Source organism: Mytilus galloprovincialis, chromosome 7, assembly GCF_965363235.1.
Source record: "Mytilus galloprovincialis chromosome 7, xbMytGall1.hap1.1, whole genome shotgun sequence".
In the NCBI taxonomy this organism is placed as follows: domain Eukaryota; kingdom Metazoa; phylum Mollusca; class Bivalvia; order Mytilida; family Mytilidae; genus Mytilus; species Mytilus galloprovincialis.
This window is the reverse complement of record NC_134844.1, coordinates 95,356,667-95,384,329: the sequence shown is the minus strand read 5'-3', so window position 1 is coordinate 95,384,329 and position 27,663 is coordinate 95,356,667. Positions and strand designations below refer to the sequence as shown.

At 33.0% G+C, this 27,663-nt stretch overlaps 1 protein-coding gene across 1 annotated transcript in view; it reads left to right on the top strand.

The window, feature by feature from the left end:
• Window positions 1-20,363, top strand: part of LOC143084333 (uncharacterized) — a 118,403-nt gene extending 98,040 nt beyond the window's left edge. The window contains exons 25-30 of the mRNA XM_076260744.1: window positions 3,110-3,222; window positions 8,098-8,223; window positions 9,215-9,309; window positions 16,332-16,554; window positions 18,136-18,411; window positions 20,196-20,363. Coding sequence (XP_076116859.1) covers window positions 3,110-3,222; window positions 8,098-8,223; window positions 9,215-9,309; window positions 16,332-16,554; window positions 18,136-18,411; window positions 20,196-20,363 — 1,001 coding nt within the window. The remainder of the gene's footprint in view (window positions 1-3,109; window positions 3,223-8,097; window positions 8,224-9,214; window positions 9,310-16,331; window positions 16,555-18,135; window positions 18,412-20,195) is intronic.
• Window positions 20,364-27,663: the final 7,300 nt, after the last annotated feature.

The window sequence follows — 27,663 nt, the reverse complement described above, 5'->3', positions numbered from 1 at the left end:
GTAATTTGTTTGTCTAATTACTATACATGACAACAAATGAATAGACATATAAAAACATTTTAAGTTTAGTTATGCATACTGATACTGCAAACGTTATATAATGGTACATACATAAAAGAAGAAAACTGTAAAGAAAGGTGTGGCGTAAAGAGTACAAGGTTAGATAATACAAGACTTTAGAGTCATTGCTTTAATACACATAATCGCTATTAATTCCATTTTGGATAAGCTCTAAAATTACACAACTTTTTCATCCAGTTGAAGCTATCTGGGACCCTGTTTAAACAATTCACCACGCATGATACTTTTTAATGAGACCTGTTTAAACTACCGTAAATACTTCAAACAAAAGATGTTTTTACTTCAATTTTAATTTCGAAAAAAGGATCATACTCTATCAAAGTTTCTTGATGATCGCTTTCTAAAGTTTTTCCTCCCTCAGCTAACTACTGATGACCTCTATTTTCGGCGGCCTGACCCAAACAGGAAGTTGTATAAATGACCCGGATTGGACTAAATAGCCCTAAGGTGTATATATTTAAGAATAGATATCTGTTTAAGACAAACCATCTTTATGGTTTATTTTTACGTAAGTGACATTTTCGTGGGTTTTTTTTTTTGCATTCATGGTGTTCTATGATTTCAAACGAGGCTGGGTTATTCCATTAACATTTCACAGAATTTTTTCTGCAACAGGTGTAAGCTATTTTTTGGTGGCATTCAGCGGAATCAAATGACTTACCTAAAGATTAACTTAGCCGTATTTGGCACCACTTTTTGGAATTTTGGGTCCTCAATGCTCTTCAACTTTGTACTTGTTTGACTTTTTAACTATTTTGATATAAGGGTCACTGATGAGTCTTATGTAGACGAAACACACGTCTGGCGTATTAAATCATAATCCTTGTACCATTGATAATTACTAATTAACGTTTCGAAAAATTACATCTAGATATTATAGTGTAGAAAAGTGATTTTTTGGTAGTTTAGTATGAAGATCAAAATCAAAGAGATGTTATGTGCAGAAACAATCAAGCATAAAACAATACATCTTTTTAATGTGTTTCTAGACGATGAACGCATTGAAATTACTACTTGTTTGTGGAGAAAGTTTATAAAAATTCTAAAAAGCTACAACCATGATAAAGGAAGTTTTAAACGACCTTGATAGGCTTTGCAGCCTTCGCATGGTCCTATCATACATAATCTCCTTATTTTTATATTGTGGCAGTTTCTGATCGGAATGGCCTTCCATAGACAGCTTTATTACGGAAGTTTTCCTTTTATTGCTTTAATCTTGTAGATGAAATTGCTCACAAAATATGTTTTAACAAAATTACGGACACGAACTTGGATTTAAAAAAGGAGAAATTCAATAAAACCTCATAAAATCAAAAGCTCTATTGAATGATCAATTAGCGGAAGGAATGGGAACGAATTATATACTAATATTCCTTACTCGGTAAAAGCACTTAAAAAAAATAATAGTGGATCAAACCGAGTTAAATAGATAGCTGAACCTCTTACTTATCTTATACTAAAGTTGTCCGTTTATAAATTATCAAGAAACTAAGGTTTCAACTCCCTCAGGAAAAGTTGACTTTAGATGAATTTGGCTATCAATTTTGGGTATTTTTGTCATATAGCTCTTCAACGGTTTCGGTACTTATACATCTTCGGATTTCAACTGTTTGGCTTTGAGTGTTCCTGATGAAGGTAAATCCAGAAAAGCGTTTCGGGCGCATTGAAATTATAATACGTGTTGTTTTCAATTTTTTATAGCTGTTTCAAGATTTTTTTTATTGACAAAATTGTGTGAGCAACCCAAACAGACATAATCAGTTAGATTGACAGTCATTTGGATCCATCAGCCAGAATTATGTAAACATAAATAATATATTTACAACACAACTGACTTTAGAAAAGTATTATCAAACATACAAAAGTTAAATAAAAATACACGGGTATACAAAATGAAAACAAAAAGTTTGACTTTAACATTTAACGCAGCGATATCACACATCTGGACCCATCTGTATCAATATAGTCAAAGGCGAAAATCAACACAAATAGCAACTCACGTCAAGAGTTACACAACTAAATAGAAAATAATGGAAGAAAACCAAATAAAGAGAAAACTGTACAGTTAAAAAACCACATCAGCACCTCACTTTGGTCCTATAAACTTTAGAATGTCGTATGACTTGACACAATATACTCCACACACGAGTAAAGTAGGTATTATGCTGCTGAGTTGAGTGTAATTTATAATTTCAAATTTGTAAATTTCATAACTTCTGGTACTGGAACGGCGTTTTGAGTCGAACTCGAGGTAAATGTCTAAAAATTAGGAATAGAAAGCCGTGTCTGCAGATTCTATAATCTCTAGTTTGGGAGGATATATAAACGAGGACTGATTCAGAATAATTTGGATTTTAAATGAAGAGATCACCATCAATATAGTTACATGTTTGTGAAAGTAAAATCCAGCTTCTTTGATATGCTATTTTTCTATTATTTGAAGGAACTTCGATTATATGAAAATTAGAAAAAAAGGTCAGCAGAGAAAGGCACTCAATTGGTTTCCTTAAAAATGCTGACAAACTCCTGGAATATTCAACTTCCGTATTCAAGTTAACGTAAACATTAACCTTTGAGCATCCTGTCGGCTTGAGTATCGATAAAGATGTCACGGAATACCAATTACAACATGAACCAATTTTTGCCTGTCTGAATTTAAACTTTGTTTGTAATCAATAATGAATATTTAGTCTAATCGTCCCATGATCAAAAGCAAAGACAGTCTATCTCGTCCAGTGAAATTAAGCTAGATATTATTGCAATTCTTTCTAAATTCAAATATCTTTCAGAGATTTACCCTAATGAAAGATGGCGAAAAGACCCTAATTATTTTAGAAGATCCACACCTAAAAGAAATCAAAACCAATTGAATATCAAAATAATAAGAAGTTATGATTAACCTCTTTTAATTATGTTTGTTCTCTAGGATGATGTTATTAACTCAACGCATAAGAATTTTAAAAAATTGACACATTTGAAGTAAAATGTAAATTCATCATGAAAACTGAAACGTTTTCTTACATTTTAGCTAGTTTCAATGCGGAGGAGTTCGTTAATGATACGAAGGGATTTGGAAATATTGTAGGAGCAACGATGGATTCAATTCATCATATGCATATAGAGATAGAAGAAAAAGAGCACGTAAGATGTGTCAATTTATTTAACTTGTTTTTTGCTCGTTCTTCTGTCACTCTGTCATGTATACTTTTTTGGTTTTGGTAACACAATTTTTATCTTTATCGGATGTGATCTTATTTAGATTAACAATCACATAGAAAAAGAGAGGACGATCCTATCGGAGTACTAAATAAATATTCTCACTGAATCCATTATTTACAGTATATAATATATGTTACATAAAATTAATGTTAATCATGTAATGAGAGGCGAAAGATACTAAAGGAGGATTCTTACTTATTTGTTTTGTGTTATTAGAGAGAATGCCACGATATTTATTTGACATATAAAATTAAGAAAATATGGTATGATTACCAATGAGACCGAATGACAGAAACTACAGCCTCAAAATGACAAATGTTAAACAATTAAAACGGGAAAACTAACGGCCTGATTCATGAATAAAATAATGAGCGAATAACAAATACAAATATACAGCATCAAATGACAACCACTGAACTAAAGGCTCCTGACTTTAGACAGGTAGATACAAGTGAGGCGAGGGTTAACTAGTTTGTAGGCACGCCAACACTTCCATACAAGTGTGACGAGGGTTAACTAGTTTGTAGGCACGCCAACACTTCCATACAAGTGTGGCGAGGGTTAACTATGTTGTAGGCACGCCAACACTTCCATACAAGTGTGGCGAGGGTTAACTAGTTTGTAGGCACGCCAACACTTCCACACAAGTGAGGCGAGAGTTAACTAGTTTGTAGGCACGCCAACACTTCCATACAAGTGTGGCGAGGGTTAACTAGTTTGTAGGCACGCCAACACTTCCATACAAGTGTGGCGAGGGTTTACTAGTTTGTAGGCACGCCAACACTTCCATACAAGTGAGGCGAGGGTTAACTGGTTTGTAGGCACGCCAACACTTCCATACAAGTGTGGCGAGGGTTAACTAGTTTGTAGGCACGCCAACACTTCCCTACAAGTGTGGCGAGGGTTAACTAGTTTGTAGGCACGCCAACAATTCCATACAAGTGTGGCGAGGGTTAACTAGTTTGTAGGCACGCCAACACTTCCATACAAGTGAGGCGAGAGTTAACTAGTTTGTAGGCACGCCAACACTTCCATACAAGTGAGGCGAGGGTTAACTAGTATGTAGGCACGCCAACACTTCCATACAAGTGAGGCGAGGGTTAACTAGTTTGTAGGCACGACAACACTTCCATACAAGTGTGACGAGGGTTAACTAGTTTGTAGGCACGCCAACACTTCCATACAAGTGTGGCGAGGGTTAACTAGTTTGTAGGCACGCCAACACTTCCATACAAGTGTGGCGAGGGTTAACTAAAAAGTATCTATTTCAAATACATTATCAGACGTACAAAAACAAAAAAACGGGTGTACCTCAAGGATCCGTATTAGGACCGGTGTTGTTTTTAATTTTTATTAATGATCTTCCTTTGTCTAATCCTAATCATAACACCGATTTATTTGCTGATGATAGCACCATATCAGTCATTGGACAAAACAAAAGTTGCATCAGTCAAAAACTTAATACGGTTTTACAAGATATTTTTCGCTGGTGTGATGACAATAAAATGGCTGTAAATGTATCTAAAACGAAAGCTATATGCATTGGATCTAAACAAAAGCTTTCCGTTACATCAAATGAAAACATTAATCTTGCTTTAAATGGACAACAAATTACAGAAAGTACATGTAAAAAAGTTCTAGGTGTTTTTATTGATGCATCTCTATCTTGGTCTTCTCATATCGATTATATAATCAAAAAAGTTAACTCTTCTTTAGCTTTACTAAAAAGGATAAAGAAATATTTAAATCATAAAGCTAGACAAATGTACTATAACGCTTACGTTTAACCTCACTTAGATTATTGTTTTTCAATATGGGGAAACTGTAATAACTTTCTATTAGATAGTTTACTAAAACTGCAAAAAAGGGCAGCAAGAATAATTTTAGACGAACATGATTACACCAAACCTTCAAGAGAATTATTTCACGAATGTAACATTGTGCCAATCACACAAAGAATACTTTATCACAAATCATTACTAATGTATAAGGCAAAACATGGCTTAGCTCCAGAATATATGTCCAGTCTTATTGTATCAGCTTCTGCAAACCAAAAATATAATACGAGATTTTCATCCTCAGATAATTTTATTATTCCAAAACGAAATACAGAGTTGTATAAGTCTAGTTTCTCGTACAATGGACCAAAAGTGTGGAATGCTCTTCCTAATTCAATAAAAAAATCAAATACACTATCCGAATTTAAACATAAATACAAATCTATGTACTTTTAACATTACCATCATATTTTTACTGTAATGCCATATCATAATTGTTTATTGTATTTTAAATTGTACATAATCTTTATTTACCATTATTATTGATGCATTGTTTATTTGTTATGTAATTGTTATTGTATTAAGAGAGCCTTATTGAAAATTGGTGTAATCCAAATGAGTTACTCTCTCTAAATAAAGATATTATTATTATTATTATTATAACTAGTTTGTAGGCACGCCAACACTTCCATACAAGTGAGGCGAGGGTTAACTAGTTTGTAGGCACGCCAACACTTCCATACAAGTGTGGCGAGGGTTAACTAGTTTGTAGGCACGCCAACACTTTCATACAAGTGTGGCGAGGGTTAACTAGTTTGTAGGCACGCTAACACTTCCATACAAGTGAGGTGAGTGTTAACTAGTTTGTAGGCACGCCAACACTTCCATACAAGTGTGGCGAGGGTTAACTAGTTTGTAGGCACGCCAACACTTCCATACAAGTGAGGCGAGGGTTAACTAGTTTGTAGGCACGCCAACACTTCCATACAAGTGTGGCGAGGGTTAACTAGTTTGTAGGCACGCCAACACTTCCATACAAGTGTGGCGAGGGTTAACTAGTTTGTAGGCACGCCAACACTTCCATACAAGTGTGGCGAGGGTTAACTAGTTTGTAGGCACGCCAACACTTCCATAAAAGTGAGGCGAGGGTTAACTAGTTTGTAGGCACGCCAACACTTCCCTACAAGTGAGGCGAGGGTTAACTAGTTTGTAGGCACGCCAACACTTCCCTACAAGTGAGGCGAGGGTTACTAGTTTGTAGGCACGCCAACACTTCCATACAAGTGAGGCGAGGGTTAACTAGTTTGTAGGCACGCCAACACGTCCATACAAGTGAGGCGAGGGTTAACTAGTTTGTAGGCACGCCAACACTTCCATACAAGTGTGGCGAGGGTTAACTAGTTTGTAGGCACGCCAACACATCCATACAAGTGTGGCGAGGGTTAACTAGTTTGTAGGCACGCCAACACTTCCATACAAGTGTGGCGAGGGTTAATGTGGCATGCCACAAAACCAGGTTCAACCCACCATTTTTTCCTTTAAAAATGCCCTGTACCAAGTCAGGAATATGGTCATTGTTATATTATAGTTCGTTTCTGTGTGTATTACATTATAACGTTGTGTCGTTTGTTTTCTCTTATTTTTGAGTGTAAATTCACATTGCGATAAGACGTGTCACGGTACTTGTCTATCCCAAATTCATGTATTTGGTTTTGATGTTATATATATATGTTATATTTGTTATTCTCGTGGGATTTTGTCTATATGTGTTACATTTTAGTGTTATGTCGTTGTTCTCCTCTTATATTTAATGCGTTTCCCTCGGTTTTAGTTTGTTATCCCGATTTTGTTTTTTGTCCATGGATTTATGAGTTTTGAACAGCGGTATACTACTGTTGCCTTTATTTAACTATGTTGTAGGCACGCCAACACTTCCATACAAGTGTGGCGAGGGTTAACTAGTTTGTAGGCACGCCAACACTTCCATACAAGTGTGGCGAGGGTTAACTAGTTTGTAGGCACGCCAAAACGTCCTTACCTAGGACAGAGGTGTAACAGTTCAACATAAGAACAAACCATAAGAATTTTCGAAAGGTTGATTTTATTCTTCACTATTTGTATACATAAATATATGATAAAAGGGAGGTTATAATGATCTATACAACAGCATTTAGGTTTTATATAATTGTAGAATATGATCTTCATGCATATTTTGTTTGATAGTTTGAATACAAAAGCGTTTGGGTTAACGCCAAGAAACCTCATGAAACATTTTGACAAAACCAAACGCTATCAATCAAACATGCCAAAAGGAACAAACGATAACCGTATTCCCGACTTGGTACAATCATTGTCCGAAGAAAACAGTGGGTTAAATCTGGTTTTATAGCTGACTAAACGTCCAACTTTTATAAAAGAGGGACGAAAGATACCAAAGGGACAGTCAAACTCATAAATCTAAAACAAACTGACAACTCAATGGCTAAAAATGAAAAAGACAAACAAAAAACAGCACACATGACACAACATGAAACTAAAGAATAAACAACACGAATCCCATAAAAAAACTAGGGGTGATCTCAGGTGCTCTGGAAGGGTAGGCAGATCCTGCTCCACATGTGGCACCCGTCGTGTTTATAGCATGCGTTTATACGAATCGCTGTCTTGGATTTCACAACTTATTTGTTTTTATATTCTCCGAATTCGACCACTACTCTATTCTATAAAACAAATTAAAACTGTCCACTCATAATGGCAGATAATATGTGTAACAATCATGTATTTCATGTTTAAACAATCTGTTGTCTAGAACAAGGGATCAAGACTAAATGTCTGTTCGAACTCTACACTCTCCTATGGCACAGAATACTTGTTTTATGTTATAGCTCATAAAATGTGTTTCATCTTATTTTGGTGAAGTAAATCGGCAACAATATCGTACATCTTTTTTAATATATATAGTGGTTTTTTTTTTTATTCGACCCATAATGATGGTGATTTCTCTGTGCTATTTTTACAGATAATTGAAGAAATGGTTACAGTTTTAGCTGTGTTACCTACAGAAAACGAAGCTGAAATGGAAAATGTCTTAGAAGCTTCGAACCAAATTTCTAAGGAAGCAGATGCCTTATCAGATAACGTTCAGGTTGAAAATTAATAATTAGTATGAATTGTTGGACTGGATTTCTATCTTTTTAGATCATAAAATATAAGAAAAAAAGAAAAAATATCCGTCTCTAAATATTAAGAGTAGACTAAATTATAATCCTGGTACCTTTGATAACTTATTAAGATTGTAATTACTTTCCACAAAATTTTCCTTATAACCCTAAGAAATATAAAGATTAATGCGCTCAACAGTATACTAATTAAAGATTTACATAAAACCTATGGTAATTTTTAGAGAAGCTATATTCGAAGGTCATTTTTTCATAGAAGATTTTACATGTATGTTGAAAATTAGCATGTAGAAAGCTGGTACATGTACAATTCAGAATATACCTGGTTTCTATGAAGTTAAACTTAAGGTAAAAGAGGGACGAAAGATACCAAAGAGACAGTCAAACTCATAGATTGAAAATGAACTGACAACGCTACGGCCCAAAAATGAGACAAACTGACTAACAATAGTACAGAAGACACAACATAAAAAACTAAAATACTTAGAAAGCTGTTCAAATTGCAAAATTTGGTTTAACAGAAAGGGATTGGTTAAGTTCCTCCTTTTTTCTTTTAACCTATTTGAAATCAGAATTGCATGGTCAATGTAACAAAAAGAATAACTAACCCAGGAATTGAAGCATTGAAAAATATTCAACTCTATTAAACATTGATAGTATGTCATATGCAAATGATCAAATCTTGAAAATTGAACATCATTACATTTTCATGATGACAATATAAAAAAAAAGATGTGGTATGATTGCCAATGAAACAACTATCCACAAAAGACCAAAATAACACCGACATTAACAACTATAGGTCACCGTACGGCCTTCAACAATGAGCAAAGCCCATACCGCATAGTGAGCTATAAAAGGCCCCGATAAGACAATGTAAAACAATTCAAACGAGAAAACTAACGGCCTTATTTATGTAAAAAAATGAATTTTCTGATTATTTTAATTTCTTTACAGGATGCGTTACTTAATGTTATGGACAAGATATCTGACCAGATATCGCATACAGATGTAAATAAAAGTGAACCTGGGAAAGTAGAAAATATGGTCAAGTGAGTATAACATTAAAGTGAACCTGGGAAAGTAGAAAATATGGTCAAGTGAGTATAACATTAAAGTGAACCAGGGAAAGTAGAAAATATGGTCAAGTGAGTATAACATTAATGTGAACCGGGGAAAATAGAAAATATGGTCAAGTGAGTATAACATTAAAGTGAATCGAGGAAAGTAGAAAAAATGGTCAAGTGAGTATGATTAAAGTGACTCGGGGAAAGTAGAAAATATGGTCAAGTGAATAAAACATTAAAGTGAACCTGGCAATGTGAAAAATATGGTCAAGTGAGTATAACATTAAAGTGAATCGAGGAAAGTAGAAAAAATGGCCAAGTGAGTATGATTAAAGTGACTCGGGGAAAGTGGAAAATATGGTCAAGTGAGTATAACATTAAAGTGAACCAGGGAAAGTAGAAAAAAAATGGTCAAGTGAGTATAACATTAAAGTGAATCGAGGAAAGTAGAAATTATGGTCAAGTGGGTATAACAATAAAGTGAATCGGGGAAAGTAGAAAATATGATCAAGTGAGTATAACATTAAAGTGAACCTGGGAAAGTAGAAAATATGATCAAGTGAGTATAACATTAAAGTGAATCGGGGAAAGTAGAAAATATGATCAAGTGAGTATAACATTAAAGTAACTCGGGGAAAGTAGAAAATATGGTCAAGTGAGTATAACATTAAAGTGACTCGGGGAAAGTAGAAAATATGGTCAAGTTAGTATGATTAAAGTGACTCAGGGAAGGTAGAAAATATGGTCAAGTGAGTATAACATTAAAGTGAATCGAGGAAAGTAGAAAATATGGTCAAGTGGGTATAACATTAAAGTGAACCAGGGAAAGTAGAAAATATGATCAAGTGAGTATAACATTAAAGTGAACCGGGCAATGTGGAAAATATGGTCAAGTGAGTATAACATTAAAGTGAACCGGGGAAAGTAGAAAATATGGTCAAGTGAGTATAACATTAAAGTGAACCGGGGAAAGTAGAAAATATGGTCAAGTGAGTATAACATTAAAGTGAACTGGGCAAAGTGGAAAATATGGTCAAGTGAGATAACATTAAAGTGAACTGGGCAAAGTGGAAAATATGGTCAAGTGAGTATAACATTAAAGTGAACCGGAGAAAGTAGAAAATATGGTAAAGTGAGTATAACATTAAAGTGAAACGGGGAAAGTGGAAAATATGGCTAATTGAGTATAACATTAACGTAAATCGGGGAAAGTAGAAAATATGCTCAAGTGAGTATAACATTAAAGTAAATCGAGGAAAGTGGAAAATATGGTCAAGTGAGTATAACATTAAAGTAAATCGGGGAAAGTAGAAAATATGGTCAAGTGAGTATAACATTAAAGTGAACCGGGCAATGTGAAAAAATATGGTCAAGTGAGTATAACATTAAAGTGAACCGGGGAAAGTAGAAAATATGGTCAAGTGAGTATAACATTAAAGTGAATCGAGGAAAGTAGAAAATATGGTCAAGTGAGTATGATTAAAGTGAACCGGGGAAAGTAGAAAATATGGTCAAGTGAGTATAACATTCAAGTGAAATGGGGGAAAGTAGAAAATATGGTCAAGTGAGTATGATTAAAGTGAACCGGGGAAAGTAGAAAATATGGTCAAGTGAGTATAACATTAAAGTGAATAGAGGAAAGTAGAAAATATGGTCAAGTGAGTATAACATTAAAGTAAATCGGGGAAAGAAGAAAATATGGTCAAGTGAGTTAAACATTAAAATGAACAGAGGAAAATAGAAATTATGTTAAAGTGAGTATAACATTAAAGTGAACCGGGGAAAATAGAAAGTATGGTCAAGTGAGTATAATATAAAGTGGGCAGGGTGAAAATAGAAGGTATGGTCAAGTCAGTATAACATTAAAGTGAATAGGGGAAAATAGAAAGTATGGTCAAGTGAGTATAACATTAAAGTGAACCGGGGAATATGGAAAATATGGTCAAGTGAGTATTTCATTAAAGTGAACTAAGGAAAGTAGAAAATATGGTCAAGTGAGTATAACATTAAAGTGAACAGGGGAAAATAGAAATTATGGTCAAGTGAGTATAACATTAAAGTTGAACCGGGGAAAAAAGAAAATATAGTCAAGTGAGTAAAACATTAAAGTAATTTTGGGAAAGAAGAAAACATGGTCAAGTGAGTATAACATTAAAGTGAACCTCGGAAAGTAGAAAATATGGTCAAGTGAATATAACATTTAAGTGAGCAGGGTGAAAATAGAAAGTATGGTCAAGTCAGTATAACATTAAAGTGAACAAGGGAAAATAGAAAGTATGGTCAAGTCAGTATAACATTTAGGTGAACCGGCGAAAGTAGAAATTATGGTCAAGTGAATATAACATAACAGTGAACCGGGGAATATGGAAAATATGGTCAAGTGAGTATAACATTAAAGTGACTCGGGGAAAGTAGAAAATATGGTCAAGTGAGTATAAGATTAAAGTGAATCGAGGAAAGTAGAAAATATGGTCAAGTGAGTATAACATTAAAGTGACTCGAGGAAAGTAGAAAATATGGTCAAGTGAGTATAACTTTAAAGTGAATCTCGGAAAGTAGAAAATATGGTCAAGTGAGTATAACATTAAAGTGAACCAGGGAAAGTAAAAAAATATGGTCAAGTGAGTAAAACATTAAAGTGAATCGAGAAAGTAGAAAATATGGTCAAGTGAGTATAACATTAAAGTGAATCGAGAAAAGTTGAAAATATGGTCAAGTGAGTATGATTAAAGTGACTCGGGGAAAGTAGAAAATATGGTCAAGTGAGTATAATATTAAAGTGAACCAGGGAAGTAGAAAAAAAATATGGTCAAGTGAGTTTAACATTAAAGTGAACAGGGGAAAGTAAAAAATATGGTCAAGTGAGTATAACGAAGTGAATCGAGGACAGTAGAAAATATGGTCAAGTGAGTATAACATCAAAGTAAATCGGAGAAAGTAGAAAATATGGTCAAGTGAGTATAACATTAAAGTAATTTTGGGAAAGAAGAAAATATGGTCAAGTGAGTATAACATTAAAGTGAATCGAGGAAAGTAGAAAATAGTGTCAAGTGAGTATGATTAAAGTGACTCGGGGAAAGTAGAAAATATGGTCAAGTGAGTATAACATTAAATTGAACAGGGGAAAATAGAAAATATGGTCAAGTGAGTATACCATTAAAGTGAATCTGGGAAAGTAGAAAATATGGTCAAGTGTGTATAACATTAAATTGAACAGGGGAAAATAGAAAATATGGTCAAGTGAGTATAACATTAAAGTGAACCGAGGAAAGTAGAAAATATGTTCAAGTGAGTATAACATCAAAGTAAATCGGAGAAAGTAGAAAATATGGTCAAGTGAGTATAACATTAAAGTAATTTTGGGAAAGAAAAAATATGGTCAAGTGAGTTAAACATTAAAGTGAATTGAGAAAGTAGAAAATATGGTCAAGTGAGTATAACATTAAAGTGAATCGAGAAAAGTAGAAAATATGGTGAAGTGAGTATGATTAAAGTGACACGGGGAAAGTAGAAAATATGGTCAAGTGAATATAACATTAAAGTGACTCGGGGAAAGTAGAAAATATGGTCAAGTGAGTATAACATTAAAGTAACTCGGGGAAAGTAGAAAATATGGTCAAGTGAGTATAACATTAAAGTGACTCGGGGAAAGTAGAAAATATGGTCAAGTTAGTATGATTAAAGTGACTCAGGGAAGGTAGAAAATATGGTCAAGTGAGTATAACATTAAAGTGAATCGAGGAAAGTAGAAAATATGGTCAAGTGAGTATAACATTAAAGTGACTCGGGGAAAGTAGAAAATATGGTCAAGTGAGTATAACATTATAGTGACTCGGGGAAAGTAGAAAATATAGTGTGAGTATAACATTAAAGTGAATCGAGGAAAGTTGAAAATATGGTCAAGTGAGTATGATTAAAGTGACTCGGGGAAAGTAGAAAATATGGTCAGGTGAGTATAACATTAAAGTGACTCGGGGAAAGTAGAAAATATGGTCAAGTTAGTATGATAAAAGTTACTCAGGGAAAGTAGAAAATATGGTCTAGTGAGTATAACATTAAAGTGACTCGGGGAAAGTAGAAAATATGGTCAAGTGAGTATAACATTAAAGTGACTCGGGGAAAGTAGAATATATGGTGAAGTGAGTATAACATTAAAGTGACTCGGGGAAAGTAGAAAATATGGTGAAGTGAGTATAACATTAAAGTGAATCTGGGAAAGTAGAAAATATGGTCAAGTGAGTATAACTTTAAAGTGAACCAGGGAAAGTAAAAAAATATGGTTAAGTGAGTAAAACATTAAAGTGAATCGAGAAAGTAGAAAATATAATCAAGTGAGTATAAAATTAAAGTGAATCGAGAAAAGTTGAAAATATGGTCTATTGAGTATGATTAAAGTGACTCGGGGAAAGTAAAAAATATGGTCAAGTGAGTATAACGAAGTGAATCGAGGAAAGTAGAAAATATGGTCAAGTGAGTATAACTTTAAAGTGAACCAGGGAAAGTAAAAAAATATGGTTAAGTGAGTATAATATTAAAGTGAACCAGGGAAGTAGAAAAAAAATATGGTCAAGTGAGTTTAACATTAAAGTGAACAGGGGAAAGTAAAAAATATGGTCAAGTGAGTATAACGAAGTGAATCGAGGACAGTAGAAAATATGGTCAAGTGAGTATAACATCAAAGTAAATCGGAGAAAGTAGAAAATATGGTCAAGTGAGTATAACATTAAAGTAATTTTGGGAAAGAAGAAAATATGGTCAAGTGAGTATAACATTAAAGTGAATCGAGGAAAGTAGAAAATAGTGTCAAGTGAGTATGATTAAAGTGACTCGGGGAAAGTAGAAAATATGGTCAAGTGAGTATAACATTAAATTGAACAGGGGAAAATAGAAAATATGGTCAAGTGAGTATACCATTAAAGTGAATCTGGGAAAGTAGAAAATATGGTCAAGTGTGTATAACATTAAATTGAACAGGGGAAAATAGAAAATATGGTCAAGTGAGTATAACATTAAAGTGAACCGAGGAAAGTAGAAAATATGTTCAAGTGAGTATAACATCAAAGTAAATCGGAGAAAGTAGAAAATATGGTCAAGTGAGTATAACATTAAAGTAATTTTGGGAAAGAAAAAATATGGTCAAGTGAGTTAAACATTAAAGTGAATTGAGAAAGTAGAAAATATGGTCAAGTGAGTATAACATTAAAGTGAATCGAGAAAAGTAGAAAATATGGTGAAGTGAGTATGATTAAAGTGACACGGGGAAAGTAGAAAATATGGTCAAGTGAATATAACATTAAAGTGACTCGGGGAAAGTAGAAAATATGGTCAAGTGAGTATAACATTAAAGTAACTCGGGGAAAGTAGAAAATATGGTCAAGTGAGTATAACATTAAAGTGACTCGGGGAAAGTAGAAAATATGGTCAAGTTAGTATGATTAAAGTGACTCAGGGAAGGTAGAAAATATGGTCAAGTGAGTATAACATTAAAGTGAATCGAGGAAAGTAGAAAATATGGTCAAGTGAGTATAACATTAAAGTGACTCGGGGAAAGTAGAAAATATGGTCAAGTGAGTATAACATTATAGTGACTCGGGGAAAGTAGAAAATATAGTGTGAGTATAACATTAAAGTGAATCGAGGAAAGTTGAAAATATGGTCAAGTGAGTATGATTAAAGTGACTCGGGGAAAGTAGAAAATATGGTCAAGTGAGTATAACATTAAAGTGACTCGGGGAAAGTAGAAAATATGGTCAAGTTAGTATGATTAAAGTTACTCAGGGAAAGTAGAAAATATGGTCTAGTGAGTATAACATTAAAGTGACTCGGGGAAAGTAGAAAATATGGTCAAGTGAGTATAACATTAAAGTGACTCGGGGAAAGTAGAATATATGGTGAAGTGAGTATAACATTAAAGTGACTCGGGGAAAGTAGAAAATATGGTGAAGTGAGTATAACATTAAAGTGAATCTGGGAAAGTAGAAAATATGGTCAAGTGAGTATAACTTTAAAGTGAACCAGGGAAAGTAAAAAAATATGGTTAAGTGAGTAAAACATTAAAGTGAATCGAGAAAGTAGAAAATATAATCAAGTGAGTATAAAATTAAAGTGAATCGAGAAAAGTTGAAAATATGGTCTATTGAGTATGATTAAAGTGACTCGGGGAAAGTAAAAAATATGGTCAAGTGAGTATAACGAAGTGAATCGAGGAAAGAAGAAAATATGGTCAAGTGAGTATAACATCAAAGTAAATCGGAGAAAGTAGAAAATATGGTCAAGTGAGTATAACATTAAAGTAATTTTGGGAAAGAAGAAAATATGGTCAAGTGAGTATAACATTAAAGTGAATCGAGAAAAGTAGAAAATAGGGTCAATTGAGTATGATTAAAGTGACTCGGGGAAAGTAGAAAATATGGTCAAGTGAGTATAACATTAAAGTGAACCTGGGAAAGTAGAAAATATGGTCAAGTGTGTATAACATTAAATTGAACAGGTGAAAATAGAAAATATGGTCAAGTGAGTATAACATTAAAGTGAATCGAGGAAAGTAGAAAATATGGTCAAGTGAGTATAACATCAAAGTAAATCGGAGAAAGTAGAAAATATGGTCAAGTGAGTATAACATTAAAGTAATTTTGGGAAAGAAGAAAATATGGTCAAGTGAGTAAAACATTAAAGTGAATCGAGAAAGTAGAAAATATGGTCAAGTGAGTATAACATTAAAGTGATCCAGGGAAAGTAGAAAACATGGTCAAGTGAGTATAACATTAAAGTGAACCGGGGAAAGTAGAAAATATGGTCAAGTGAGTATAACATTAGTGTTAACCGGGGAAAGTAGAAAATATGGTCAAGTGAGTATAACATTAAAGTAAACCAGGGAAAGTAGAAAATATGGTCAAGTGAGTATAACATTAAAGTGAACAGGGGAAAATAGAAAATATTTTCATTAAAATTCCGGTTGCGGTCTTTCTGTCCTTTTTGATAAATAGAACACGTCTTTCTATTTTCAGGTCACTTTTTGATTCGAGTTCCAATCTGTTGGATTTAAATCATGTACCTGAACGTCATATTGTAAAAGAAAAGGTTATAGTGGAAGATAAATCTGAAACTGAAGATGTCATACATGTAGAAGAAACAGAACCTGAACAAGAAGTTCCATATGAAAGTCCAGAAGAACAACAAGAAACACAAGTACAAGAAACAGAGGCAGAAATCAAGGCGAGAGAAAAAAAGGTAAAACGATCACTTACAATGTATTTTACATTACAATACTAACATTAATGAGATTATACAGTAATAGGGAAACTTCTTTAAGGATTGTTTTCTACATTTTTTATCAAGTTGAAACCATATTAATAGTTGTCAAAGGTACCATGCTTATAATTTGATACGCCAGACGCGCGTTTTGTAACACAAGACTCATCAGTGACGCTCAGGTCAAAATAGTTAAGATACAAAATTAGGTCAAACAACTATTTCTATGTTTCTATTTTTCATACTGCTTATCCGTTTTGACTACAATCACAGTTCAAAGAATATAACAGGAATTATTAGAATTTATTTTATAACAGAAAATATTTTTCTAATCAAATAAATGTTTATAACTGGCATGTAAAAATGATGTAAGAAGTCGGTTTTGAATGTGTTGACCAGTGGGTCTTGTTATTTAAATCTCGACGACACATTTATACTTATTTAGCATAATTTTCTGAGAAACAACTGTTTAAAAACAATTTAGTCATTCAAGAGCAACAAGAGACATGGTGATGGTCGTTTTGAAATATTTTTTTTTAATAATTTTCCTCCATTTTTCACTTTTTTCATCATTTCCAAAATCCCGCGTCCCCTCTTTTCATGTTAATATATTCTTTTCCCCAATAACGCTTTTTTTGCAAGTTTTCCCAATTTTTCACTTTTTCACCTTTCTTTCTTCTAAAATCTCCGTTTTAAGCAATTATTCCTACCTTCTTATTTTTCAACACCAAATAGTACGCATCACTTAGGTGTGTCAATTCTTTTGTTCATTATGTTATGTTTTCGTTAAGTTGCTTATAACACGTATAGAGAGAAAAACTATAAGCCGTTTTACATCATGAAGACCAAAAGCTGTAAATCACTGATAGATTCCACAACTGCAACAAGTGTGTAACGATATTTCTGGACTCGTGACAGTTATTGTTTATATTTAGAGCATTTGAGATAATTTAAATTTATATTTTGACAATTGGGAAATGTCGTTATACACGAGTTATAGTGGTTGAATATTTTGTGTGACAAAAGTTTGAGAAAAATACCTGGCTTTTGACAGAGAATGATTTTTGTCACAAAATGTAGGACCCCAGGTTTTCTTAGGCTTTATATCCAATTATGCATACTCTTATGTTTTTTCATACGAATTTGCAATGATCACCCTTGCGAAGCAACTTTAATCATCCTATTTTTTTGGTTGGGCTCAGTCTTTAGTTTTGTGCTCTTTTTTGTGAACTGTTGTTTGTCTTTTGATCTTTATATTTCTTTCGTGTTGTTGTCACAGTTTATATATGCTACTACTTTGAATGACATTCATTATCTTTTTAAAACATCTATTTAAAAAATTATTTGTTTTTTGGTATATTTTATGGCAAACTCTAAGTTAAAGATTAATTCCTTGAAAAATTTAATGTTTGCTTTTTACGTTTTGCATTGCCCTCCAATGACCACAGCATGTGACATAGTCAACAAGGTGACGTTATTTTCAATTTATTTAATTCTTTACCTTTCTCAATACACGCATATTACCGGTAATATAAATATATATAAATAATTCTATATTAGATCGAAAGAACAAAGAAGCTCCTTCACACAGTTGATATCATAGCTGATTCAGCACTTAAAACTCTGTCAGACGATGAACCTAAGACAATGGAATTCTCAACAAAGACCATGAATTTAGTAGTTGGAGTTTCCAAATTGAACAATTCAACGAACACTTCAACAGATATAAGCACTTCCAGGAAAATTGGTAACAAAACCGTCACTAGTTCCTTCAAACTACCACCAGAAATAAAAGAACAACTTAAAGAAGCTAGTAAGAATGGATTTAAATTTCAGGTATATTTTTGTGTAGATTTGTCAAGGCAGGTTGCAAAAAATACTTCTTTGGTTAAAACTATCGTTTCACTGTACCTGAAATAAAAACAAATTAAAACTGTGCACTCATAAGGGCAGATAATTGTACTCAATTACTGGTAGTATGATATGTGTTGTTTTTTTTAACAACATAAGGTCAGTGACTCTCTTTTTCATTTGGTACTGTTGAAGTATTTATCAAAATCAATTATCTCATTGAAATGAAATGCTAAACACAATCTTGTTCATGTTAATGACAGTCTATTAGGGCTGTTCATGAACATACTATGCTACCTTCAAGGAGGACACTTCTATTTTTATTTGGGTGTTCATATTTGAATATTTAGGAAAGATGAATGGTGTTTCCTTGAACAAGATGTAAACACTGGGTTCACATATCTATTACACGGTGTTACAAGACAGTAATATGTACAAGATGTAAACACTGCAATTTGCGAAAAAATAATAATTGTGGCGATTAAAATTTGTCATTGGCAAAAGAATTTGGCGAAAGAAATATATATAACAATTTATTTTCAGTCGTCTTGTTTATTTACTTTTTTTGGGTTTCTCGGACTTTACCCGATCAGACAATACTCGGAATTCACCTTGAACTCGTTAAGATTTTATCAGAAAATCAATAATCAGCTGATTGCATTTATAGCTATCGACATCAAAGGACTAATTAATAAAGGTGTTGATTGTATTATATGAAATGATATGGTTAAATGTCGCCCGTCACATGTCACAAACAGGTTTTGCCACTTTGCGATGCACGTGTTGAAGCAAAATGTTCACGCTTCCTCTCGATCCTTCTTTTAATGATAGTCAAGAAAAGAAAACTGTTGTTATGACGAAAAATCTTCAAAAGCAAGAAAAGTCTCTGATTTATCATTTAACTTTGATATAGATAATTGATTTGAGTGGGTACTTTAAAGTCGTTTCAGTGACACACGTGTTTCAATGTTTCAAGCATAGTTTTACTTATTTACGATGGTCTAGAAAAGAAAACTGTCGTTATGAAGAAATCTATTCAAAAGGTTAGGTTGGCATGAGAGCAACACTTCAATGTAATGACTACACCTTACACGAGGGAAAAATTTCAAGTGATAAAATGTTTTGTTTTGTTGTAAAAACCACTTTTTGTTGGGGGGGTGGCGAAAAATATATATTGTTTTGGCGAAAGAGGTGGCGAAAAAAATAATTGACCCAGGGGAAACCCTGTTTACAAGACAGTAATATGTATGTATGATGTGTTTTTTGGGCAATTTTTCTGATTTATACTGTTTGTGGTTACAAGGTTAATTCCAATTGTATATTTGGCTGGGGTTTTCTATTTTTTTTAAATGTCAATGCAGTGGGGATGACACTTTTTTCTATTACAGATGCTTTACTCAGACAAGAATCCAAAATCTGGGGACAAGTCGTCTGCAATTAATAATTTCCTTTTTCTATTACACACGCTTTTCTCAGACAAGAATCCAAGATCTGGGGACAAGTCGTCTGCAATTAATAATTTCCTTTTTCTATTACAGATGCTTTCCTTAGACAAGAATTCAAGAACATTGGACAAGTCGTCTGCATACATTAATTCTCGTTTTTTTCTATCACAGATGCTTTCCTCAGACAAGAATCTAAGATCTTGGGACAAGTCGTCTGCATACATTAATTCTCCTTTTTTCTACTACAAATATTTTCCTCAGACAAGAAACTAAGATCTTGGGACAAGTCGTCTGCATACATTAATTCTCCTTTTTCTATTACAGATGCTTTTCTCAGACAAGAATCCAAGATCTTGGGATAAGTCATCTGCATACATTAATTCTCCAATGATATCGCTAATTCTTAAGGATTTAAACCAGAAAACACTTGGTGTAACTAAATTACCAAAGCCTATCATCATTGACATACCTATTGGAAGTAAGAATCTATAAACATCAGAAAAAAGGATACATGATAATGATGGGATGGGAACTGAACTCTTCTTTATACTTAATTATACAATATGTAGCTGTTTGAGTTAAACCCAAATATCGGTGTCATTCAAAACATTTATTTGTTATGAATTGGGCTGTAAACAATAGTAGATAAAGGTTTACAAATACGAAGACGCCCAAACACAAATACTGTAAACAATAGTAGATAAAGGTTTACAAATACGAAGACGCCCAAACACAAATACTGTAAACAATAGTAGATAAAGGTTTACAAATACGAATACGCCCAAACACAAATACTGTAAACAATAGAAGACAAAGGTTTACAAATACGAATACGCCCAAACACAAATACTGTAAACAATAGTAGATAAAGGTTTACAAATACGAAGACGCCCAAACACAAATACTGTAAACAATAGTAGATAAAGGTTTACAAATACGAAGACGCCCAAACACAAATACTGTAATCAATAGTAGATAAAGGTTTACAAATACGAATACGCCCAAACACAAATACTGTAAACAATAGTAGATAAAGGTTTACAAATACGAAGACGCCCAAACACAAATACTGTAAACAATAGTAGATAAAGGTTTACAAATACGAATACGCCACAACACATATACTGTAAACAATAGTAGATAAAGGTTTACAAATACGAATACGCCCAAACACAAATACTGTAAACAATAGTAGATAAAGGTTTACAAATACGAATACGCCACAACACATATACTGTAAACAATAGTAGATAAAGGTTTACAAATATGAATACGCCCAAACACAAATACTGTAAACAATAGAAGACAAAGGTTTACAAATACGAATACGCCCAAACACAAATACTGTAAACAATAGTAGATAAAGGTTTACAAATACGAAGACGCCCAAACACAAATACTGTAAACAATAGTAGATAAAGGTTTACAAATAAGAAGACGCCCAAACACAAATACTGTAATCAATAGTAGATAAAGGTTTACAAATACGAATACGCCCAAACACAAATACTGTAAACAATAGTAGATAAAGGTTTACAAATACGAATACGCCCAAACACAAATACTGTAAACAATAGTAGATAAAGGTTTACAAATACGAATACGCCACAACACATATACTGTAAACAATAGTAGATAAAGGTTTACAAATACGAATACGCTTAAACACAAATACTGTAAACAATTGTAGATAAAGGTTTACAAATACGAATACGCCCAAACACAAATACTGTAAACAATAGAAGATAAAGGTTTACAAATACGAATACGCCCAAACACAAATACTGTAAACAATAGAAGATAAAGGTTTACAAATACGAATACGCCCAAACACAAATACTGTAAACAATAGTAGATAAAGGTTTACAAATACGAATACGCCACAACACATATACTGTAAACAATAGTAGATAAAGGTTTACAAATACGAATACGCCCAAACACAAATACTGTAATCAATAGTAGATAAAGATTTACAAATACGAATACGCCACAACACAAATACTGTAAACAATAGAAGATAAAGGTTTACAAATACGAATACGCCCAAACACAAATACTGTAAACAATAGAAGATAAAGGTTTACAAATACGAATACGCCCAAACACAAATACTGTAAACAATAGTAGATAAAGGTTTACAAATACGAATACGTCCAAACACAAATACTGTAATCAATAGTAGATAAAGGTTTACAAATACAAATACGCCCAAACACAAATACTGTAAACAATAGTAGATAAAGGTTTACAAATACGAATACGCCCAAACACAAATACGAATACGCACAAAGACAAATACTGTAAACAAACTTATTTTCGCGATGAATTTGTTTTGCGTTTTAACCTTTCTTGTTCACTTTGCGCCTATTTAATTTTGCGATTTTCTAATTTACTTGATGTAGCATAATAAGGAAAGATACAAGTTTTACATGTTCGCGACAATTAATTTTGACGTTATTTGTGATCTCGGGAAAATAAGTTGGAAGAGAACCTTGGGTTAATATTATTTTTTCTATCTTGAAACATTTTGTGATTGCTCAGAAAAATCAGAAAGCCTGGGGTATTGGAATTACTGTAGAATAAAGGCAACAGTAGTATACCGCTGTATGAAACTGTTAAAGTTTTTTTTGTGTGATAACAAAAAGTATAAACAATCATAATAGGAGGGCAAATTTGTTCTGTTGTTCAGATCAGAAGTATTAGTTTTGTAGTATTAAACTTCCTGAAACCAGTAAGCTCTTACCATGCCTATATGCAATTTAAGGTATGAATTTTTCAGCTCAAGTCGAGATAAGTTATAGGCTAGACATGAAATGACTTCCACTTAAATTGAACTGAAGCAAATGTCCGTCGCTAGGTAAACTCAATTTGCAATAGTAAAATCTACGTTTTAAGATAGCCAAGCTTAAAATACAATACAGTTATTTTCTTATTGGAGAAGTAATATAATAAAACAAATTTTGACTTCAGTTTATACAATGATATATGAACCCAAGAGATATGACATTTATCCTTGGCCGATGAATATCATATATCTAAGTTGATACATCATTGTATCAACGTCATTAAAACTTAGTAATTGTATATAATAACAATGTGAAACGTCATATAAGGTCAACAAAGCTTGACGTATGATAACTTATCAATTCAATGAATCATTATCAAGAGATATACATGCCACCAAGACACTTTCTCTATGAAAATGTTTTTGAAGCAGCGCATATATGTGGTACATGTGTGGTACATGTGTTGTTGTGTCAGTATTACAGCAACAATGTATTTGGTTTTGTCTGCTTTCATTGCTGGTGGACGTTTCGTCCCCGAGAGTATCACCAGACCAGTAGTCAACACTTCGGTGTTGATATGAATATCAATAATGTGGTCTTTTTTTTTTTTTAGAAATTTCCTGATTACAAAACTGTGAATTTTTCGAAAAACTAAGGATTTTCTTATCCCAGGCATAGATTACCTTAGCCGTATTTGGCACAACCTTTTGGAATTTAGGATCCTCAATGCTCTTCAACTTTGTACTTGTTTGGCTTTATAAATACTTTGATATGAGCGTCCTGATGAGTCTTGTGAAGACGAAACGCGCGTCTGGCGTACTAAATTATAATCCTGGTACCTTTGATAACTATTTACTGTGCTATTGTTGACCTGTTATAAGAAAAATGTTGATTAAAAATATTTTAAATGAAGAACGACAACCATCATATTGCATTCGCAACTGTTTTTATTTGGAATGTTTCATTCAATTATAAATAAAAAAAAATATTTTAATAAATATGTATTGTTATTTTTCTTTTTATACAGGAAACGAAAAATACAGCGAATTTATTTTGAATTCCCAAGAAGATAACTTCATACGTCTTAAAGTGAAACAGCCAGCGAACATGTTTTACATGTTGAAGCTTATGACAGATGGTCCACAGTATAATATGTCAGTAAAGATTGCAATAGAATTTCATAAACAGGTGTCTTTGTCAGATGCGGAAAATGGGACACTCATTAGTAATACACAAATAGCATTTTTAAAAGAACCTGAAAAGAAATCGCTATACTGGAGTATAGGAGTTATCATCAACGATAGAAGCAATGGGAATATTAGTCAGAATATATCTGTTAGAATTTCTTCGACTGCCATTAATTGTCGATATTGGAATAACACTATCGGAAAATGGATTCCAGATGGATGTCAGGTATTAATATATAAAAACAGGGGATGCTTATCTTTTGAGAGAGAGATGTAGAATACCAATCAATGAAAAAGGGGTTACTTTAGGAGTCGTCTTTTTAAAGAACTATAATATTGAAATAGTTAATTTGTGATCTAAATTGGAAAAAAGTATAACGAAAATACCAAACAATGGAGATGTCCTTATAAACTGAAAAAATCAAACGTTATCGACCAACAAAAAACCGGTTAAAAATCAACTGTCAAAATCCGGACTTGGTACAGGCATTTCTTTAGAAAATGGTGAGTTGCAGCTGGTTTTATAGCTATCAAAACATCCCACTGGAAAGTCACACAGAGTAACCCACGCAGGCATAATAATGTCCAAGGTTATTTTTTTTAAAGTGTACCTTTATTTATATTGTGACATTTTTCTAATCATCTAAGGATAACTGAGAGAGTTAGCTTAGCTTATTCTTTGTATTTCTTTATGATCGAGTTACGCCTTTCAATCGATATATCACAGTGTATCTTTTTATGTCTTCATGTTGTAGTGTTTAACTACTGATTCAGCTTAGATGACGGTTCGCGCTTTTTAAAACGTTTAAACCTGCTACATTTGCATAAATCTATCTGGAGCCCGTAGGTCAGTGTTGTCGTTTGTTGGTGTTATTCATTAGTGTTTCTCGATTCTCGTTTTTTATATAGATTAGACCGTTGGTTTGTCTGGTTGAATTGTTTTACATAAATCATTTTGGAGCCCTTGACAATTGCTTTTCGGTGTGAGCTAAGGCTCTGTGTTGAAGACCGTATTGATACCTATCAATGTTTACTTTTTACACATTTTGACTTAGATGGAGAGTTGTCTCACTTGCACTCATACCACATCATCATGCTAATACATACTAGGTTATAATAAATAGGACAATACTTTTGATCTAGCGAAGTCCAATTTGTGAAAATACACATGACAGACTTGCAACACAACTGCCTGAATTTTACTAACAGACACATTAAACACCAATTGCAAAGTTTTTAGTCGATAGTCCATTATTTTTTAGTTTATATACCGTATATTGTAAGTGTACCTTTTGTGCATGTATCATATTCGTGAAATCGGTGTTGCTGACAAATTGCGTGTATTTGATTTCGCTGTATTACCATGATATTAAAAATATTTATAACAGACTTTCTTGAGCCACTAATTTTGATATTGAGCAAAGTTAGTTCATATCTTCGGTAGAGTTTCATTCATTTGTACGTTTGTAAATATGACCTATGAAATTTAAATCATATATTCTTGCGTTTAAAAAACTATTTGTATTTGTAAATTTATAAAAATACTAGAAATTTTGAAATCGCAATACAATTGAGCAAATGTTAAATCAAAGAGTTTTTAAATTTCGCGGGCAGTATGTCGACTTAGAACTGAGGGGTCAAAAATACAAAAAGGGCAGTCAAGCTCATAGATCTAAAATAAACTGATAACCTCATGGCTAAAAAGGAACAGACAAACAGACAAATCACAGTACACAAGATTCAAGATAGACAACTAAAGACTTAGCAACACAAACACCCCAAAAAACTAGGGGTGATCTCAGGTGCTCCGGAAGAGTAAGCAGATTCTACTCTACATGTTGCACCCGGCGTGTTGCTCATGTTATTACAAACCCGGTAAATAGTCGTATTCGTGAAAAGGGCAGGGAATTGGAGTAATGACAAGGAACATTTCCGATGTCATCTGTGAAACTGTTATTCAATGACGGTCAACTAACTCGTGATGGCGTCTGTAAAATTAACAAAGGGATAATCATCTCAACTTTACCATTTTGAACTCTTGGTTTAAAAGCTTCCTTTTGAGCAGCAACCCTCTTTAAAGGTAGTTATGATAGGAAATGCAAGCCATGGAATACCGTATGAAGGCGCTGCTGAAATGATGCAAAATGGAAATGGAATAAGGATAAGGAGATGTCCAAGTTGTACATATTCGCGACGATTTACATTTACGTTATTTTTCTACTCGCGAGGTGAAACTAAGTTGGTTGACAAATATTTGTTTATACTACTTCTTTTTTGGAAAGTTGTAAATAATAGCTTAGGTTTGAACTTTTAAATCCGTATTCGAGATGATGAGACAACAACTTGTGTGATTTCCAATAAGTGCTAAGTCAAATGATAACAGTGATTTTCTGGATTTTTCCAAACAGAATTACAGGAATCACAAACATCTAAAACATTATCACTGAACCACATAAACAAATGACAGGCGACTTATAGAAAAACCCAGAAAAAACAGACGTTGTTACAAATTACAAAATCAAACATCAACGAATAACACATCATCCAGACAATTTGAATTGGTTTGATAAAAAAAAAGCCGACGAAATAAATCTTGAACTTGTTAAAAAAAAACCTCTACTGTTTATATCAAGACATTTGTCTTAAATCTGAAATTCATAAAACAAACTTACACAGATGACCATTAACTTTAAATACACAAAGATCAATACATGCCATATGAAAATAATTTTGACAGCAATATCAAATTGTTTCCGCTATCAGTACCACAGGACGCTAGCTTCTAGAAGGAACATAATGGGTAATTAAGATTTAAGGCAGCACAATACAAAGATTTTATACCTCCAATTCCCCAGTTTTAAAATGCTGTAACTTTCGTTATAATGCTTAAAAAATTATAATAGGGGTATCTATGGATAGCTAACAGATTACTCTTTCAAATTAATGCAATGTTAGTATTATACAACAATTATGTAATCAATCATAATGATAACTGTGTCTACAAAATTTTACAATAAATTTCCACTTTCAATTGAAATTAGCTTTTTCATGGATCCCCCAGAGGGTTGATTTTATTATATGTTGTTCCTTGAGTCATTATCCACAAAAGGGTGTCTCAGATTTTGGATAGAAAGTATAGATCAAGTTTTACACCTTATCATACATTATCTACTTTTATGTGGTAAGGATGTTTACACTAATAACAAATTTATGAGAGAATGGAATACGATATCGATAATTTGAGACACCCTTTTGAAGCTCCAGCTGTGTTGCTTAAGATAACGTTAAAATTTCTTGTGTAGCTATAGAGATGAAAGAGAGAAATGCATTCAAGTGAACTGACCAAGATTTTACCGTTAATTGAATAATAATTGATTACATTTTATGATTGCATAACAAAATGTTGCATTCATTTAAAGGATTATTCATTACCTTTGTCCATATTCCCTTTTTATTAATTCATATACAGTTGTAAGAAAGTTACAGCATTTTAAAGGTTTGGGATTGGAAGTAAAAAAATCTTTTATTGTGCTACCTTAATAGTATGATAAAAGCAGACATCAATTGACCAAAAATGGTTACAGAACAGTTGTTGGTTTTAATGCTAACGTTAATAAAATCACAATTTCTTGAAGGAATGTACCAATCGTCATACCATTATATACTCATTTATCATTTATGGCGACTTATATTTACAGGTTTCACCTGTTTCATCAAGCGAAACATTAGAGTGTGAATGTGATCATCTTACCGATTTTGCTGGAGGAGTTTTCGTATTACCGAATATTGTGGATCCATTTCAAGATGCTTTACTAT